This window comes from Xyrauchen texanus, chromosome 50, assembly GCF_025860055.1.
Source record: "Xyrauchen texanus isolate HMW12.3.18 chromosome 50, RBS_HiC_50CHRs, whole genome shotgun sequence".
In the NCBI taxonomy this organism is placed as follows: Eukaryota; Metazoa; Chordata; class Actinopteri; order Cypriniformes; family Catostomidae; genus Xyrauchen; species Xyrauchen texanus.
Genome location: NC_068325.1, coordinates 17506178 through 17524383, shown reverse-complemented (window position 1 = coordinate 17524383; position 18206 = coordinate 17506178). Strand labels below are relative to the sequence as shown.

General features: G+C 36.8%; 1 protein-coding gene across 1 annotated transcript in view; it reads right to left on the bottom strand.

Annotated features, from left to right (window-relative positions):
* The window catches only part of cntnap5b (contactin associated protein family member 5b), a 62165-nt gene that overhangs the window by 6354 nt on the left and 37605 nt on the right, over window positions 1-18206 (bottom strand). The window contains exons 13-23 of the mRNA XM_052123738.1: window positions 15034-15234; window positions 10653-10809; window positions 10152-10279; window positions 9856-10026; window positions 8068-8286; window positions 6780-7019; window positions 4350-4574; window positions 3417-3550; window positions 1358-1445; window positions 360-563; window positions 209-280 (exon numbers count right to left, since the gene is read on the bottom strand). Coding sequence (XP_051979698.1) covers window positions 209-280; window positions 360-563; window positions 1358-1445; window positions 3417-3550; window positions 4350-4574; window positions 6780-7019; window positions 8068-8286; window positions 9856-10026; window positions 10152-10279; window positions 10653-10809; window positions 15034-15234 — 1839 coding nt within the window. The remainder of the gene's footprint in view (window positions 1-208; window positions 281-359; window positions 564-1357; window positions 1446-3416; window positions 3551-4349; window positions 4575-6779; window positions 7020-8067; window positions 8287-9855; window positions 10027-10151; window positions 10280-10652; window positions 10810-15033; window positions 15235-18206) is intronic.

Sequence of the window (18206 nt, the reverse complement as noted above, 5' to 3'; positions counted from 1 at the left end):
GAAGTTGCTATATCATTACAAATTGCTATAAATGTGAACGTTAATTTAGTCTTTCAAACCCCCGTTCATTACCCCAGGTGCCTAAATGAATGATGACACCACATAATTGCGTGTATCCAGGCGAAATTGGCCTCTGAGTTTTGATTTGACATCTTGTTTGATTTTGAAAAGCCCTGGGAGTACAAAGGTACAGAAGAGCAGTACGTACCTCCAATTACTGCAGAATCACTTTGGGAAGCATTCATAAGCTTCTTCCCTCTACTTCCTGTGTCTGCATTATCTGTGAATAAATCAACTAAATAAGAGATTTAAATGGTATTTAAATGTGCCTTGAGTTCAATGTTTGACTTCATACCAACCTGATAAAGATCTGGATGAAGATTTATCTGCCAGCTCACCGCAATTCGACTCGACCAAATTGCCGAGCACACTAACCAATGAGCTTCCTCGATTCAGTATGGCCGCCTTAAGAGGAGCCAAATGGTTGAACTGAACAGAAGAAAGACAGCCAATGAAACCTCGCGATCCGGCCTGGAGCACCTCCTCGTCTACTCCAGCTCGGCCTATGGGAGACAAGGAGGTAGTACTTTAAAGGTGGACAGAAAGTTCTATACTCTTTTACACAATGACTAACTTTCATATTTGTCCTATAATACTAGAGATGGTCGACTAGTTTTCCAACAGTGGGCAAGTTGGTTAGTGAGGTCGACAAGTGAGGTCGAATTTCTTTATTTATATAGCTTTAAATGTATAAAAGGTATAGATATTTACCCTATTTATGTGTTAATATGTGATTTACCCTATTGAAGAGCTACATTTGGCGTCATTACAACCCTAAAGGGAGGTTTGCAAGGACGCGTTATTGCATTCAGTCTGTGCTACATTTTCAAAATGGTTTGTTTTGGTGGTCTTCACATGCAGGTGGTTGTCTTTGGGCATTGTGATGTGTCTTGCTGTTTCTTCAGTGTCTTGCACCACGAGTGTTGCATTTTTTATTAATTTTAAGACATCAACTTTTTTAAATGTTTGAGACCCTGCGTTCTTTCTATTTTGATGCTCTTAAACTTGCTGTTTTTAAACACATGTCCAATGTGAATGCCCAATTAGAGACATCTGATCTGGATCTAGACAACATGAACCTAAAAAAACGAATTATTGGAGGATTCCTTAAGACATACTAGTCATTCAGACAACCCGAATAGTCAATTTAAAAAAATATGTAGTTTTGCACATGACCAAACGAAATATTTTTGCACATCAAACTATCCCAAGGTGGATTAGAGTGGTGAAATGAGTCAGTTAAACACAATCTTCTACACCAACACCTTTAATCTAGGAGTTTAATTAAACTGCCTACCTGTGACTTTTCCCAGTGTCAAAGACCTTATCGTGATCAGCTCTTTGTCTGTGGACAGTCTGTATTTCAGATTGGTATCTTTATCAATCTAAGAAGGACAAGGATACAGAAGAGAAAGAGAAAGTCATGTGGCATGACTCATGTATTACTTGTGCAACATACCATTACATACCATTCTGTTATGAGATTCTAAAAATACTCTAATATTTATTTTTTTGGAGCAAAACAATCGGTTGTGGGTTAATTCGCAATGCTGTGTAGAGAATGCTGATGACATCCTTCAGTTTATCCACTGCTCAAGTCTGTTTAATGGGGGCTGAATGAAGACTTCAACATATGATCAGCCATGCACATCAGGCCACTTTAATAAACTCATAATTTAACTTCAGCCCGAAACCAAATCCAGTCGGAATCATTAGGAAGGAATATGATAAATAATACACACAGCAACTTTTTACTTGGCAACATTAGACCTTATTTATGAAATATTTCAGTGTAAATTGTTCATAAAAACATTCTTACGTTAATTGCCACAATTTGTGCAATAATTGCCTTATTCATTAATCAAAAGCAAAGCAAATTTCTTTTCTTAGTCATTTATAAAACTTTATAAACTGTTGGATGAATGTGATCCAAACTATGGATATCATAAAATATTGATATATAAATTATTGATTGGCACTTTGTTTTATCTATACATTTTTGAGGACATTAATAACATGAAAAATTACTATTACAATTAAAAAACAATTGCCTCCACGTGCAGCAATGACAGCTTTGCAGATCGTTCTTTATCCAGATACTCAGGTGACATTTCACCCCACACTTCCTGTAGCACTGGCCATAGATGTGGCTGTCTTGTCAGGCACTTCTCACGCACCTCACAATCTAGCTGATCCCACAAAAGCTCAATGGGGTTAAGATCCATAACACTCTTTTCCAATTATCTGTTGTCCAATGTCTGTGTTTCTTTGCCCACTCTAACCTTTTCCTTTAGTTTTTCTGTCTCAAAAGTGTTTTTTTCTTTGCAATTCTTCCCATGAGGCCTCTTTAGTCTTCTCTTTACTGTTGTACATGAAACTGGTTTTTAGCGGGTAGAATTCAATGAAGCTGTCAGCGGAGGACATGTGAGGCGTCTATTTCTCAAACTAGAGACTCTGATGTACTTATCCTCTTGTTTAGTTGTACATCTGGTCTTCCACATCTCTTTCTGTCCTTGTTGGAGACAGTTGTCCTTTGTCTTTGAAGACTGTAGTTACACCTTTGTATGACATCTTCAGTTTTCAACTGTGTTTGATATAATGGCAAGTGATTTTCTAGCACCAAATGATCAATTTATCATGATTACTCAAGGATAAGGTGTTGGAGTGATGCTGCTGTCTAGATTTGATCAAAAATGACTTTTTTCAAATAGTGATGGTGTTGTTTTTTACATCAGTAATGTCCTCACTATAGTTTGTGATCAGTTGAATGCCACTTTGGTGAATTAAAGTACATTATTCCAAACCTTTGGCCACCAGTGTATATCAATAAACATCGGTTCAATCTTCCGAGAATCAATATATGAAAATGGCATCAATACCAAGCATAGACACACCTTTAATCAAATATCTGGGTAAATTGTTCATAAAACTATTCTTGTATAATTTGTTACATTAATGCAACCCACACATTTAATCAAATTAGTTTTGTGTGTTGAGCATTTGATTCATCTCAAATGTTTGCCAGAAGTTTGCAGCTTTATGCCAGTAGTGGTGAACCTTTGGCAAACCACTACTGGATGGACAATTTGCCACAAGTTTGAAGCAAAGCACATTTGCATGTGAAAATGATCAGTAGCAAATTTGCGGCAAATTTGCCATAAAGACACGATTTTCGTAAGGGTTGTTTTAAACATGACCAATAATGTTTTAAACTGCACAAATATTTACTATGCTCATACTTCATGTGTTGAGTTGCCATGAAATTGTCTCAATTTTGTTTACTTGCAATGTGTTTATTTGAAATTAACATGATTTTTACAATAGCGCCCCATATTCGTCAATTAACTCTAACTCACCTGGACGTACATGTCCCGTCCCTCTCTATGGATCTGGACTCTATGGAGCTGTCCATTGGCCATATTAAGAGACGATGGCATGAAGACATCAGGCTCTTTCTCTCTGTTCAGCCGATACCATATCTGCAAACTCCCTTCAGGAAACCAATTAGACACGAGAAAGACGTGTTTTTTGAGACATGAGTGAGACAAAATCAAGACAGCAAAACACACTCAACTGGCTTATTTCCTTCCCCTCTGAGGAGGGTAATTGCTAGCTTGACCACTGTTTTGAAATGTGAGAAATGCAGGAAAAGATGCTGCTCTCCAATCATCATCATCACTATCATCATTGTAGTAATCATCTACAGCTTCAAATAAGCAGTAATCAAAAAACAGTTCTGGCTGATCCAACAATGTGATTGTCATAACAGGACAAAAGCATCAACAAAGAAACATTTGTCTACTGTATAGCCATTAGCTTCTTATATCAATATCAGTATTATATAAAAGGTAAATTCAGCCCATTAATTAAGAGTGCACAATTTTACTTTTTTTTTTGCATTATTCTCAATGCTAATTCAAATTGGATGTATATTATTTTTAAACAGTATTTGTTTACTGTATTACAGTAAAAAAAAAAAAAAAAAAAATATACACAATTTCTTTACTTTAAATTTTTCTTAAAGCAGTGCAACAATAATGTTGTGATGTAAAAATTGATTTCAACTTAAATTTATCACATTACAGTGATAAGAATGATATTTTTTGTATTACGGTAATAACAGATGGGGGAGAAATGTGCTAAATTGTCTGAAATATAATTTTAATTTAATGAAAATAGGCTTCATTTCATTTAAACAAAAGATACTTTCTTTTTTCTTTTGACTTTGGAGTGAAATATGACCTGTATTACCAATATAACAATATAACAAAAAATAATCAGCAGAATACCATTGTTAGCCAGTATTACAGCCATGTACTGTTGATGGTAGGTGTTGACAGTCAAAAGCATTGCGGGCGTCTGTTTCGTGAGGAAACTGAAGGTGATGCTCTCTCGTGAATTGCTGCTTTGGGCGTAGATGGCTGAGGACTGGCGACTGTGATTACGCATCACAGAATAAGGTTTCTGGAAGGTGTAGGTCACAGAAGACCCGCTTTCAAAAGACACGGAAACTTCTGCAAAGCAGGAAAACACAAAAAGCGGGAAAATGTTGAAGCAAACGCTGGCAGGTAGATTTCAGATACTCATTGGCTGGTGTTTTCAGTCCCCTGTCAGGATATTTATGAGCTATTGAACATCAAGGACACAATACTGAATGGAAAGTCCCCCAAAAAATCTGCGTAAATTGTTTGTAAAACCATTTTTATGTAAATTGTCTCATAAATGCCAGCAAACACATTTTTGTGTGAAATTTCATTGAATCCATTCTTGCGTAAATTGTCCAATAAATGCCACTCACACCTGTAATCAAATTTCTGTGTACATTTTTGCTTGCGCAAAATGTCGTATTGATGTGACTCACAACAGTAAACAAATTTTTTGTGTAAAATGTTCGGTAAAACTATTTTTGCGTAAATTGTCGCATTAATGCGACACACCAGTAAAACCATTTTTGCGTAAATTGTCCCATTTATGCGACACACCAGTAAACACATTTTTGTGTAAAATGTTCGGTAAAACCATTTTTGCGTAACTTGTCGCATTAATGCGATACCAGTAAACACATTGTGTAAAATGTTCGGTAAATCCATTTTTGTGTAAAGTGTCGCATTAATGCGATACCGGTAAACACATTGTGTAAAATGTTCGGTAAATCCATTTTCACGTAAATTGTCGCATTAATGTGACACACCAGTAAACACATTTTTGTGTAAAATGTTCGGTAAAACCATTTTTGCGTAAATTGTCACATTAATGCGACACACCAGTAAACACATTTTTGTGTAAAATTTTCGGTAAAACCATTTATGCGTAAATTGTCGCATAAAAAAGACATACCATTAAACTTTTTAAAAACATTTCAGTGTAAATTCTTTGTAAATCCATTCTTTCGTAAATTGTCGCATAAAAGCGACTCTCACCAATAAACAAACTTGTGTGTAAAATTTTTGGTAAAACCATTCTTGCACACCTGAAACTGAATTTCTATGTAAATAGTTCGCAAAACTATTCGCACATAGCTGTCACATAAATACAGCTCACATCCGTAATCAGATTTCTTTGTGAATATTTGGTTAAATATTTTTATGTAATTGTTACATGAATGAAACCTACAGTATCCTTTTAATCAAATTTCTCTATAAAATGTTTGTAAAACCATTCTTTCACAAATTGTAGCATGAATCTGGCACATCATTAATTTAATTTCGGTGTAATCTGACTGTAAAACCATTCTTACATAAATTGTGTGCTGTTGAATTTCAAGGACACAATACTGAATGGAAAGAGTCCAAAAACAGATTAACGACAGATTTAACTTTTAAATGAATGCATAATTATGCTTGGACTGCGAGTGACCCTATGCATCTTGGAGTGTTCATTTACTCATAATATTATCTGATAGAAACACCAATTCTCAAGAGTCCAAAAAAGAACAAGCAAAGCCAAGAACGTTGTCTCATTCACTGAGCATTCAATGGCCCTGCTGTCTGGTCTATTGGAGGATCAAATGTGACAAAGGATGTTTTAACGGTGGAGATGTTTAGCATTGAATGTGATTGGCAGGGAGGGTCCCTTGGGGTTGGTCAGGTTGCAGCCCTTTGAGGAAATGTACCCAAACAGTGGCAGTTCACGGTCATGAACTAAAGCCATACAGACAGAGGGAGAGTAAGAGGGATAGAGAATAGCAGAACTGCAGTGAATATCTCATGTTTTATCCTTCTCGGCTTTGATCAGGTGCAATCTGTGGGCACATTGCCGTCTACAGAAATTGAGGCTACTGAGCTCTAAAACTTGCTCCTTCTGGAACACTCTTTGATACCTTGTAGAAGCATAGTGAGCATACCAAAGTAAAAAAAGGCTCATTACAGAAATTCAAAAAGCTTTTGTTTCCATGCCTAAAATAAAGAAAAGCTGGTAACAACGCATTTAAACACATGTGGATTTTTTGGTCCACACCAGAAAGTGAAAATACTGTATGAGCAAAAGTGGCAAAAATATATACAATTATAAAATAATAAAAAAAAATAATGACTGCTTTCATACAGGTTTCTCAAACTCTGCCCCAGTCTGCCATTGGTCAAACAAACAGAAAGTCCCGCCCACAAACTCACACCATTGGTCGAGCAAATGTTCCTGTGACGGGCTGGTCAGGATGCGCAAACAAACAAAGCGATATTTTGTTCGCAAATATGGTGATATTATGATTTTTAATAACATACCTTTCTTGCAGTTGGGTCCTCCATAGGCAGAATGTGTGCAGTCGCAAACGTAACCGCTACTCTTCTCGATACACTTCCCCCTGTTGTGGCACAAGCTGTTCTGGCTGCTGCAGTGACCCGGGCATCCCGAGCTGACCCCAGGGGTCATTTTAGCTCGTTCCATAAGGTCAAGCGTCATTCCGTTGATGTTTAATGACCTGATACATCCAAGAAACCCTCGCTGCCTGGATGCTGTTCCTCCTGTTGACAATATATACAATGTTACTACAGAAACTAGTAATTGGTATCCATATAGATCACCGCATTTTAATAGTAATCTACATCAGTAAAGTTGACCGTTTTAATAGATCTTCTAGTGAAAGACAAAACGGAAATAGAAAATGCTTTCATCATTTACCCAACTGCCCTCACCCGAATGCATATCAAGTTCCAGGGGCTATTAAGTCCCAAAAAAGTACAATAAAGTGGTCCATTTGACTTGTCCATATTTACAGTCTTCCCAAGCCTTACGATTGAGTTTGTCATTTTTTACTGAAAATTGTCCCCTCCGTAGCTCTAAAATCTCATTCGCACATTTACGATTCGAGATACGTCGCGCTAGGTTTGACGCTAACAATTTTGAACATCACTGGTTTTCGCATTTCTTGTGGCCAGTTGCGACACGATGCATTCGAATATTTCTTACTGAATGCAACTAAATTCATCGAATCTCAAATTTCGCACTCGCATTCAATTCGAACATCACATAGCAGCTGGCTACAAGATGTGCGAGAATCAACGCTTATCGAAATCATTAACGTCAAACCTCGCGCCTCATATCCTGAGTCGTAATTGTGCAAATGAGATTTGAGAGCTAGAGCGAAGGGGAACATTTTGAGCCAATGTGGACTTAATTCCAGTGTATTCCTCAAACAAATCAATCGTATGGCTTTAAAATACTTGAAATAAAGAATAGGTCATGTAGGGCTACTTTTTGTGTTTTTTATTTTATTTTGCCTCTTTGCAGCATCTTCCGTATAAATCACCATCTACTTTCATTGTATGTAAAATAGAGCGCCTCGGGTAATTTTGTTCCACAAAAGAAAGCTATTTTTATATTAGGGTGAACTATCCCTTTAAAAAAACAGTACATATCATTATGAAAGGAATCTAAAAGGGATTAACAAATAAAAATAAATATTCAAACAATTTGCTTTTAAAGTATATTTACAACATCTGTGTAAAGGTACATGGATATTATTCTCTTGCACCCTGCTGGCACGGGGCTGTCACTCATGGCTATGCCTACCAATAAACAGCTGGCTGTTAAGTTGGAGGTGGGTGTGGCCTTCGGAGGGGGCCTCCAGGAAGCGCAAAGGCAGCTGGTCCACCTGCAGCGATGCCTCCTTTACGTTTCTCTCTGCTCCTACGTAATGCCACTGCTTGTCATTCAACGGCATGTGAGATTTTACAGTCAGAACCACCGGCCCGTTCCCAATATCAAATGTGAAGGTCACGATAGATGGCGCTAGGCGAATCAGATTGCAGTGAAAAGAAAAACAAATTGCACAAATTACATTTATGCATTTGGTAAACATTTGGTAGATGCTTTAATTTAAAGCAACTCACATAAATGTGTAAATATTCATGGCATATCTTTTATCAGTATGCATGTTCCCTGTGAATCAAACCTATGACCTTAGGGAAAGTGTTAAAGTGATAAATCACCCAAAAATGAAAATTCTCTTATCATTTACTCACTTTCATGCCATCCCGGAAATGTATAACTTTCTTTCTTTAGCAGAACACAAACAAAGTTTTTTAGAACAATATCTCAGATCTGTAGCTCCATTCAATGCAAGTGAACTTTGAAGCCCAAAAAAGCACATAAAGGCAGCATAAATGTAATAAATTCGCCTCCAGTGGTTAAATTCATGTCTTCAGAAGTGATATGATAGGTGTGGGTGAGAAAAAGCTCAATATTTAAGTCCTTTTTGACTATAAATATCCACTGTCACTTCCACATTCTTATCCTTTTTTTTTTTTTTTTTTGCGATTCGCATTCTTCGTGCATATCACCACCTACTGGGCAGGTAGGATAATTTATAGTTGAAAATTACTTAAATATCAAACAGTTTCTCGCCCCATCTATCATGTCACTTCAGAGGACATGTATTAAACCACTGGAGTCTTATATATTACTTTTATGCTACATTTATGTGCTTTTTTAGCTCAGTCACTATTCACTTGCATTGTTTGGACCTACAGAGCTGAGATATTATTCTAAAAATCTTCATATGTCTTCAGCAGATGAAAGAAAGTCATACACATCTGGGATGGCATGAGGGTGAGTAAATAATGAGAGAATTTTCATTTTTGAGTGAACTGTTCACTTTTCACTTTTGAGTGAAAGATGCACTCCGAAATTTACTTTGCATGTCATCTTGAATTTACACTGACACCTAGGGGCATGGATGAAGCATCATTCAAACACTATAGTTTTCAGTTACTGATACAGAGGAACTGAAAACCTAACGCAGTATGAAACTATTGAAAATGAAGGCAAGCTCTGAAGGTAAGTTGGGCCAACGTTTCAATTTACATGTTTACATTAGTGTAATTACCTCTTTTATATGCAGCCAATAGATTCTGAGAACACTCAGTGGAAAACCAACCCTTATACTTCTTGGAAATATTATAAATAAAGAAAAGATGATGGCAGGCAATATGATGAAGACGAACGGCATCTGTGAACTCCGCAGTAATTACACAGTTGATGATTTCAGCGGCTACTGAACACAGCGGCACAGTTCAGTTAAACTGCTCTTTTGAGTCAAACTGGCGGCGTCTGCTCCTCTTTGCAGCAATGACTAATGACATGGTATGAGTATGAGCCCGTTTTAACATTTCTTTTGCACATTTGTGTTGCTTGAGCAATTGCTAGATGGGTGAATCTCACGAAACCTGTCAAGAACGTTGGTCTTGATATTGATCTTTACAGATTCTGCCATTTTTTCTATCTGCATCTGTAGATTGTGGCCAACCTAAAGTGGGAATCTCAGTTTTATGGTCTGGCTATCAATATGAAGAGACTCACCACTTAGCTCCACTCTAATGAAGTCTTTCGCACCCAGATTTTCCAGGAAGACTCCAGAGGGAGCTGTGGTTTTGAAGTAGAGGGAGATGTCAATACTCAGTTCGGCCTGCAGTGTTGGGAAGTGCAGGTAGGACGACTCCTGGTAAAAGGAGGCGGCGTTCCAAAGAAACCCTGAAGTCAGAGGAAACCTTGATTTTTTCATTTATATTATTCATTGCATTGATTTTGCACTTCAATGAATTCACACATTTTACTATGATGTATTGTTGAATAATTATCATTACGGCCTTACGTACTGTCCCCATAGCAGTGGAGGGACCCCACTCTGTAGATTGCCTCTGACCCTGTTCGGTTTGTATCGCCTACCAAGATCTCGGTCACTGGTAAGTGTTCTTTGTAGGACAATACTCCAGTGTCATTCTCCCTATTCACATATGAACAAGAGCTATGTTTACATACGATATATGAGGCTGGGCAACATTCTCTATGGTTATTAATCACTAAACAGCTAGTTAGATTATTTTCAACAAACCCTGCTGAAAAAAGATGGTCTTAGCTGGTTTCCAAGCCTGGTCAGGCTGGACTGTTTGCTTGTTTTTGAGGGGTATTGGGCACTTCAGGCTGGAAGACCAACTGAAATCCAGCTAGACCAGCTAAACCCAGCTTGACCAAGCTGTGAGACAAGCTAGACCAGTTAAGACCAGTATACAAGTATAGGTTAGTTTAATTATTTTTTTTCAGCAGGTATGTCAAGCACATGCAATAATGAATGGCGATTGAAGTATATGTCTGTTTACCATGAGCTGCTGTCAGCATCACAGTTGCAGAAGTGGTTCATATCGATGCAGTTCTCATCCAGGCTGCAGGCGCATTGCTGCACCCCCGGGAGAAATCCACCCCAGTACGTCCTTCTCTCTCCTGCCCGGTCAAGCCACCAGGACAAGGGCGTTCCATCTGGAACAAACAACACAACACATCTTTTCATTTTGTCAATGACTGTTACATATACAACCACTTGAGCACAGGAAAAAAATACAAATAATAATATAATAATAATAATAATATATAATAATATATATATATATATATATATATATATATATATAGCAATTCTGTGCGACTGCCAGTTATACATCTACACTGTTTTGTCTGTTGTTGTTCTTTTAAAGAGATAAAAACAACATTTAAACTATTGAGAATTTTTTTTTACCCAAAAAATCATAATATTCAAAAATGAATAAATAAAAAACACATTTACAATATTTAGATAGTAGAATTTTATTAACATTTAAAAATAAATGAATGATCGAATGAATATAGAAAATTAATGAATGAATAAATAAATAAACAAACAATAAAAAAAAATTTTTAAAAAAAACTTGTTAATATTCAAATATAAATGAATAAATTAATTAATAAATTAATTTTAATGTACCATCTAGAATGTAAAATTTTTACAAAAAACAAGCACTAATAATATTTTAAAATAAATACAAATAACATTTACTATAGAATGTAGAATTTTAAAACAAAGAAGCGCTGATAAGGTTTAAAAATAAAAACATTTCACTATTTAGAATGTAAAATTATCTAAAATAGATGCTGCTAAAACATTTCAATTAATAAATAACATTTATACTGTATAATATAAGTTTCATAAAAATAAGTGCTGATAATATTTAAAAATAAATGAATAATAACAGCAAATACACTATTTAGAATGTAGAATTCTGCAAAATGAAGCCTTGATATGTAACAAAAAATAAGTAAATCAACATTTATACTATATAGAATGTTACAAAAAATATGCCTTGATAATATTAAAAATGTTATAAATGTATTTATTTAAATGATTTTATAAATAAATTAGATAATCTAATAAAAAAATTCAATTTTAATTAAACTACTTCAAAGATTTCTCATCAAAAAACTTTCATGTGCAGCAATGACATCTTTGCAGATCGTTGGCATTCTAGTTGTCAGTTTGTCCAGATTCTCAGGTGACCTTTCACCCCACACTTCCTGTAGCACTTGCCATAGATGTGACTATCTTGTTGGGAACTTCTCACACACCTTACAGTCTAGCTGATCCCACAAAAGCTCAATGGGGTTAAGATCCATAACACTCTTTTCCAATTATCTGTTGTCCAATGTCTGTGTTTCTTTGCACACTCTAACCTTTTTGTTTTTCAAAAGTGTCTTTTTCTTTGCAATTCTTCCCATAAGGCTGCACCCCTGAGTCTTCTCTTTACTGTTGTACATGAAACTGGTGTTGAGCGGGTAGAATTCAATGAAGCCGTCAGCGGAGGACATGTGAGGCGTCTATTTCTCAAACTAGAGACTCTGATGTACTTATCCTCTTGTTTAGTTGTACATCTTGTCTTCCACGTATCTTTCTGTCCTTGTTAGAGCCAGTTGTGCTTTGTCTTTGAAGACTGTAGTTACACCTTTGTATGAAATCTTCAGTTTTTAGGCAATTTCAAGCATTGTACAGCCTTCATTCCTCAAAACAGTGATTGACTGACGAGTTTCGAAAATACTGTTTCTTTTTTGCAATTTTTGACCTAATACTGACCTTAAGACATGCCAGTCTATTGTATACTGTGGCAACTCAAAAACAAACACAAAGACAATGTTAAGCTTCATTTAACGGACCAAATAGCTTCAGCTGTGTTTGATATAATGGAAAGTGATTTTCTAGTACCAAATGATCAATTTAGCATGATTACTCGAGGATAATGCGTTGGAGTGATGCTGCTGGAAATGGGGCCTGGTGCTGTTTTTTTACATCAGTAATGTCCTGACTATACTTTGTGATCAGTTGAATGCCACTTTGGTGAATTAAAGTACCAATTTCCTTCAGAAACAGCAAAATTTGTTTATTATTCCAAACTTTTGACTGCCAGTGTATATAGTGTATATACATATATATAACAGCTGATATATTGTACATCTCTTGAATTAATATTTGCACATAACTAAACATTGTAGAGTAGAAGTACAACACCAGCTGACCGTAAGATGTGGATAACATTAACAATTAGCATCAAGGTTAACAGATGAAATGGAGCCAGTCAAGATTCATTATGAATACTCCCACCACCAGATCTGGCAATGTTTTTTTTCTCACACATTTAGCATTTATACTCCATATTCCCCCAGGGAAAATCTGGTCAATCACTGTTCCACGGCTCTACAGCCACCAGAGGACTACAATCTGCACCCAAATTCAGATCTCATTATGTAAATTCTCTGAGCCCGGCAGAAACTGATGAACAATTTCAAGGAACGCCTAGTTCATAAATGTCTCCATTTCCCATAAATTAATATTGTAATTAGATTGGGGTCAAGTCAGATTATAGATCTGAACAAACTCCACTTTGGGTAAATCATCTGATGAGGTGAGACGTTTTAATCAAGGGACAAGGACTTGGAAAAGACGCAATTGAACTGATATTGAAAGCGAGGAGTGACTGCTATCCCTGAAAGGAAAAATGATCAATGAATATCAAATAACATTTTATAATAACTTTCCCTTTCATTAATATATCAGTGCAGTGCATAAAATCAAGCAGATACGGGTCAGGAGCTTCAGTTAATGTACACATCAATCATCAGAATGGGCAAAAAACCCTACCATGGCATGATTGTTGGTGCCAGACGGGCTGGTTTGAGTATTTCTGGGATTTTTACACACAACAGTCTCTAGAATTTACTCAGAATGGTGCCAGAAACAAGAAACATCCAATGAGCTGCAGTTCTGTGTATGGAAAGGCCTTGTTGATGAGAGAGATCAATGGAGAATGCTATTCTGAGATGTGGGATGGCACTGTTATGGTGGCATGATGGAGACCTACACAATATTAGGCAGGTGGTTTTAATATTGTGGCTAATTGTTGCATATACAGTATAATTTAATGTCAGTTTATTTATAAATCACAATTAAAAACAATGGTAGTTGACCAATGTGCTATACAACTACATATGGAAACAAAATAATAATACAAATTTGACAGTAAGAAAAATTACATAAATTACATAATTTATAAAGTGTTAATGCAAATTGTTGATTTTTTTTTTTAATAAAATAAAATTCACTTTCAAAAGTTACAAATTACTTTTATATGGAATATGCTGTCTATAGAGTGGCCCCAAAGAATTTGGACATCTAAGATTTTATATATATATATATATATATATATATATATATATATATATATATATATATATATATATATATAAAAAACTTTCCAGATGCTACTGGGTTTGATATGTTGTTATATTTACCATTTTGAGGGCCACTGTAGTTTACTTTTAATATAGCATAACATTCAAAAAAAGAAAAAAATATATGTCACATGTTTGTAAGGATAAGACGAGAGAGCAGGATCCACAAGCGGCAATCCTTTAATTAACAATGACGAGAAGGTAAGTATGCATAGAAGATGATGACTAGGGTTACCAAAACAAGACAGTCTTTTGTGTCAACATAAACAGTGCAAAAACGAACAACAAACAAGAACTGACTAAGAATGGAACTGAACTAGAGGATATATATAAACAAGGTGCTGATTGGGGAATGGAAAACAGGTGGCTGTGATGAGGAACAGATGGCAGTGATGAGGGCAGTGCATTCTGGGAAATGTAGTCCGGGGGAAACAGAAGACAGAGGATGAAAACCACTTCAAATGAAGAATCCTAGTAAACATGGTGACTGTGACAATATAAGCCTATTATATCACTACTTATTTAACAGTAATTTAATTGAATAATTTAACTAGTTTAAAATGCACTCAGTAATCCTTCCTAAATTTAAATAGTTTTACTCCTAAAGAAATTAATTGTAATTTTGAAACATACTGTGTAAATATAAAATCATGAGCTGAAGACTCCAGTCATTTCAGTTACCTTATGAAAGCCATTTTATTCTACATGGAGAGGGTCTTCCCATGGGGGCTGCCATGTTATGATCACATGACCAGCTCAATAGTACTTGGTTAAGTTCAGTAACCATCCTATTATTGGACAATTGTACTCATGGATTAAATGAATCACAGCATTGGTAATTGAAAATATTTTTTTAATAATACAGCATCCAGGCCCCTAGGTGTCAGTGTAAATTCAAACGAGATGCATAAAAATGTACTAGTTGACATTTAAAGCCTGTATAATACCCACCCCATGTGTTGAAGAGGCGGGACTTCCTGCAGAGATAAAGCAGTTCCTGTTGACACTGTTCAGATCTGCCCACAAGCGTCCGCAGTTGTTCCAGAGATGCGCTGTAATTAAACCTCATCACGTGAGGCTTCTGAAGGGACGACCCTTGAACTCTCACCATCTCTGTGCTGTTATGTGTCACTACGGTCCAAACCTTATCCTCTGGTGAAAACACACACACAAATACACTCATTCATTTAGCTGCAACTAATTTGAAATGTAATTATAATGTCACCTAATTTTAAGTGTATGGACTATCAACATAGGGACATTACTTCCAGGTAGCGTTACACCAAAAAGGTGACAACCTAACTGAATTTACAACATATCCAAACGACTATAAATTTACCATGCACATCAGTCAATGGATTTGTCATAGTGGAAGAGGATACACAGTTTTACTACTGTAACAAAATACTACTCTATTTGAAAGACAGTATGTAAGCAGCATGTACAGTATTCTGTGCGCAGTAAAGCTCATCTGTCAGTGGATGTGTCATCTTGGAATGGCAAACTACTTCTTACTACTATTACTACTTTTCACTACATATTAATATATTTGAAAAACAATAATATGCACCATGTATACTGTGCATAACGCACATATTTACCCTTTGCTAAATTGAAAACACTAGAAGTTCACATTATATGATGGTTTACCTCCTGAATTTAATTTTGTTTATGTACAGTCATTTCAAATCAGTAATGGATATCATGAACATGGGCTTGGGATTACTTTAGTAAACCTTTGTTAGTCAACTCCACTCGCCGCTGCATCCACAGATGCAAGTTAAGACTTTCCTACGTAAAGGAGAAGCTGTACATCATCACTGTCCAGAAGGGCTGCTGACTTCTCTGGGCTCGATCTCATCTTAGATGGAAAGTAGAACAATAGAACCATGATTTTTTGTCAGATGAGTCCACATTTCAAATAGTATTTGAAAAGCACAGCCGTTGTGTTCTCCGGGCCAAAGAGGAAAAGGACCATCCAAGCTGTTATCAGTGTCAGGTCCAAAAGCCAGTATCTGTATAGGCCAGAGGGGTGTCAGTGCCTATGGCATGGGTAACTCACACATCTGTGAGGGCACCATTAATGCAGACAGGAATGTACAAATTTTGGAGCAGTATATACTGCTATCCAGCAGGACGTCCTGGAATTTTCAATCCATTTGATTTCGCTCCTCGTGTTTGCTGTCCAGTGCCAGTTTGTCTTGTGATCCAGTCGGTCCTGTATGTGTTTTTGATCACATTCCTCGTTGGTCCTGTTCCCCTACCATGATCCTGTTCGGTCTGGTCAGTCCTGTGTCCTGTTTACCTTCTTTCTCAGGCTGGATTGTTTTTTTGTTTTGCTTTGATATTTGCCCATAAGTGAGGTCATGTGGTCAGCATACTGCTGTTTGACACATTAATAGTTGCATACGCCATATAATATAACAATATTTAGTAGGCATCATGCAGTATATACTACACAGTATGCTATATTATTCCTTTTCAATCACAGCCTTGCTTGTTTTTTATCTGTACTGTCAGTTTCAAAGTCGATCTTTTACTAAATTTAAAGTGCAAAAGCAGAACCCACACCTCTGCATGGTAATCCAGATAATAGCTTACACAAACACAAATGAGTGAGAGCACGACTTCAATTAGCTTTAAAAAATAAAGCCGCGAGGCAAGTCTCTTCCCGCGTTAAGGCCAATCTTCGTGACACCTCTGACGTCAGCTCTCAAACAGCTGCAAACACCTCACCAGGGAGGTTGTGTTTACCCTGCCAGCTGGCACTTAAGCCTGTTTGTGCCAGACCTTATAGTAATTTACATTTCCTGCGGCATTTCTAATTCCGGTTGGCCAAAGTCAATGGCATAATATTCTAGTGGATGTTGTACCAGTGAATATGGGTGCAACAGAGAGGGGAATGTTTTATCACAATTTTGCAGGAGATGGGTAATATTTCATGGGAAAAGCAGGCCCTGATAAGCCTGTCAATCTCCACCTTGGGACACATTCATCAGCGACTGGACAAGTTCAAGTTCTGAATAATGACTCCGACTTCCTGTTGATTCAAACAGATTTACCCTGGCATAAACTTCCCTTCGATAACTCTCAAAACACAAATAATCAGGAAGTAGAGACCAGAAAGTAATATACGGCAATGTAACTGCAAAATAAAACATTTATAAAATGTATCTTACGTATCTTTGATTTGATTTTCTTGTATCTCCTTCTATATGTATGTTCGTGAATCTTTATGTACATATACAGCGCCAACCTGCATCTCAGGATAGCATTCTGAGGTGATATTCTTCTCAACACAGTTGTACAGAGCAGTTATCCGAGTTACCTTAGACTTTGTCAGTTTGAACCAGTCTGGCCAATCTGTTTACCTCTCTCATCAACAAGGCGTTTCAGTCAGCAGAACTGCCGCTCACTGGATGTTTTGTTTTTGGCACCATTCTGAGGAAACTCAAGAGACTGTTGTGCGTGAAAATAACAGGAGATCAGCAGTTACAGAAACACTCAAACCAGCCCGTCTGGCACCAACAATCATGCCATGGTCCAAATCATTGAGATCACATATTTTTGCCCATTCTGATGGTTGATGTGAACATTAACTAAAGCTCCTGAATACTCAAATCAGCCCGTCTGGCACCAACAATCATGCCATGGTCCAAATCACTGAGATCACATATTTTTGCCCATTCTGATGGTTGATGTGAACATTAACTAAAGCTCCTGAATACTCAAACCAGCCCATCTGGCACCAACAATCATGCCATGGTCCAAATCACTGAGATCACATATTTTTGCCCATTCTGATGGTTGATGTGAACATTAACTAAAGCTCCTGAATACGCAAACCAGCCCATCTGGCACCAACAATCATGCCATGGTCCAAATCACTGAGATCACATATTTTTGCCCATTCTGATGGTTGATGTGAACATTAACTAAAGCTCCTGAATACGCAAACCAGCCCATCTGGCACCAACAATCATGCCGTGGTCCAAATCACTGAGATCACATATTTTTGCCCATTCTGATGGTTGATGTGAACATTAACTAAAGCTCCTGAATACTCAAACCAGCCCGCCTGGCATCTCAGAATGCTATTTGGGTTTTGGCGGCATGAGGGGGAC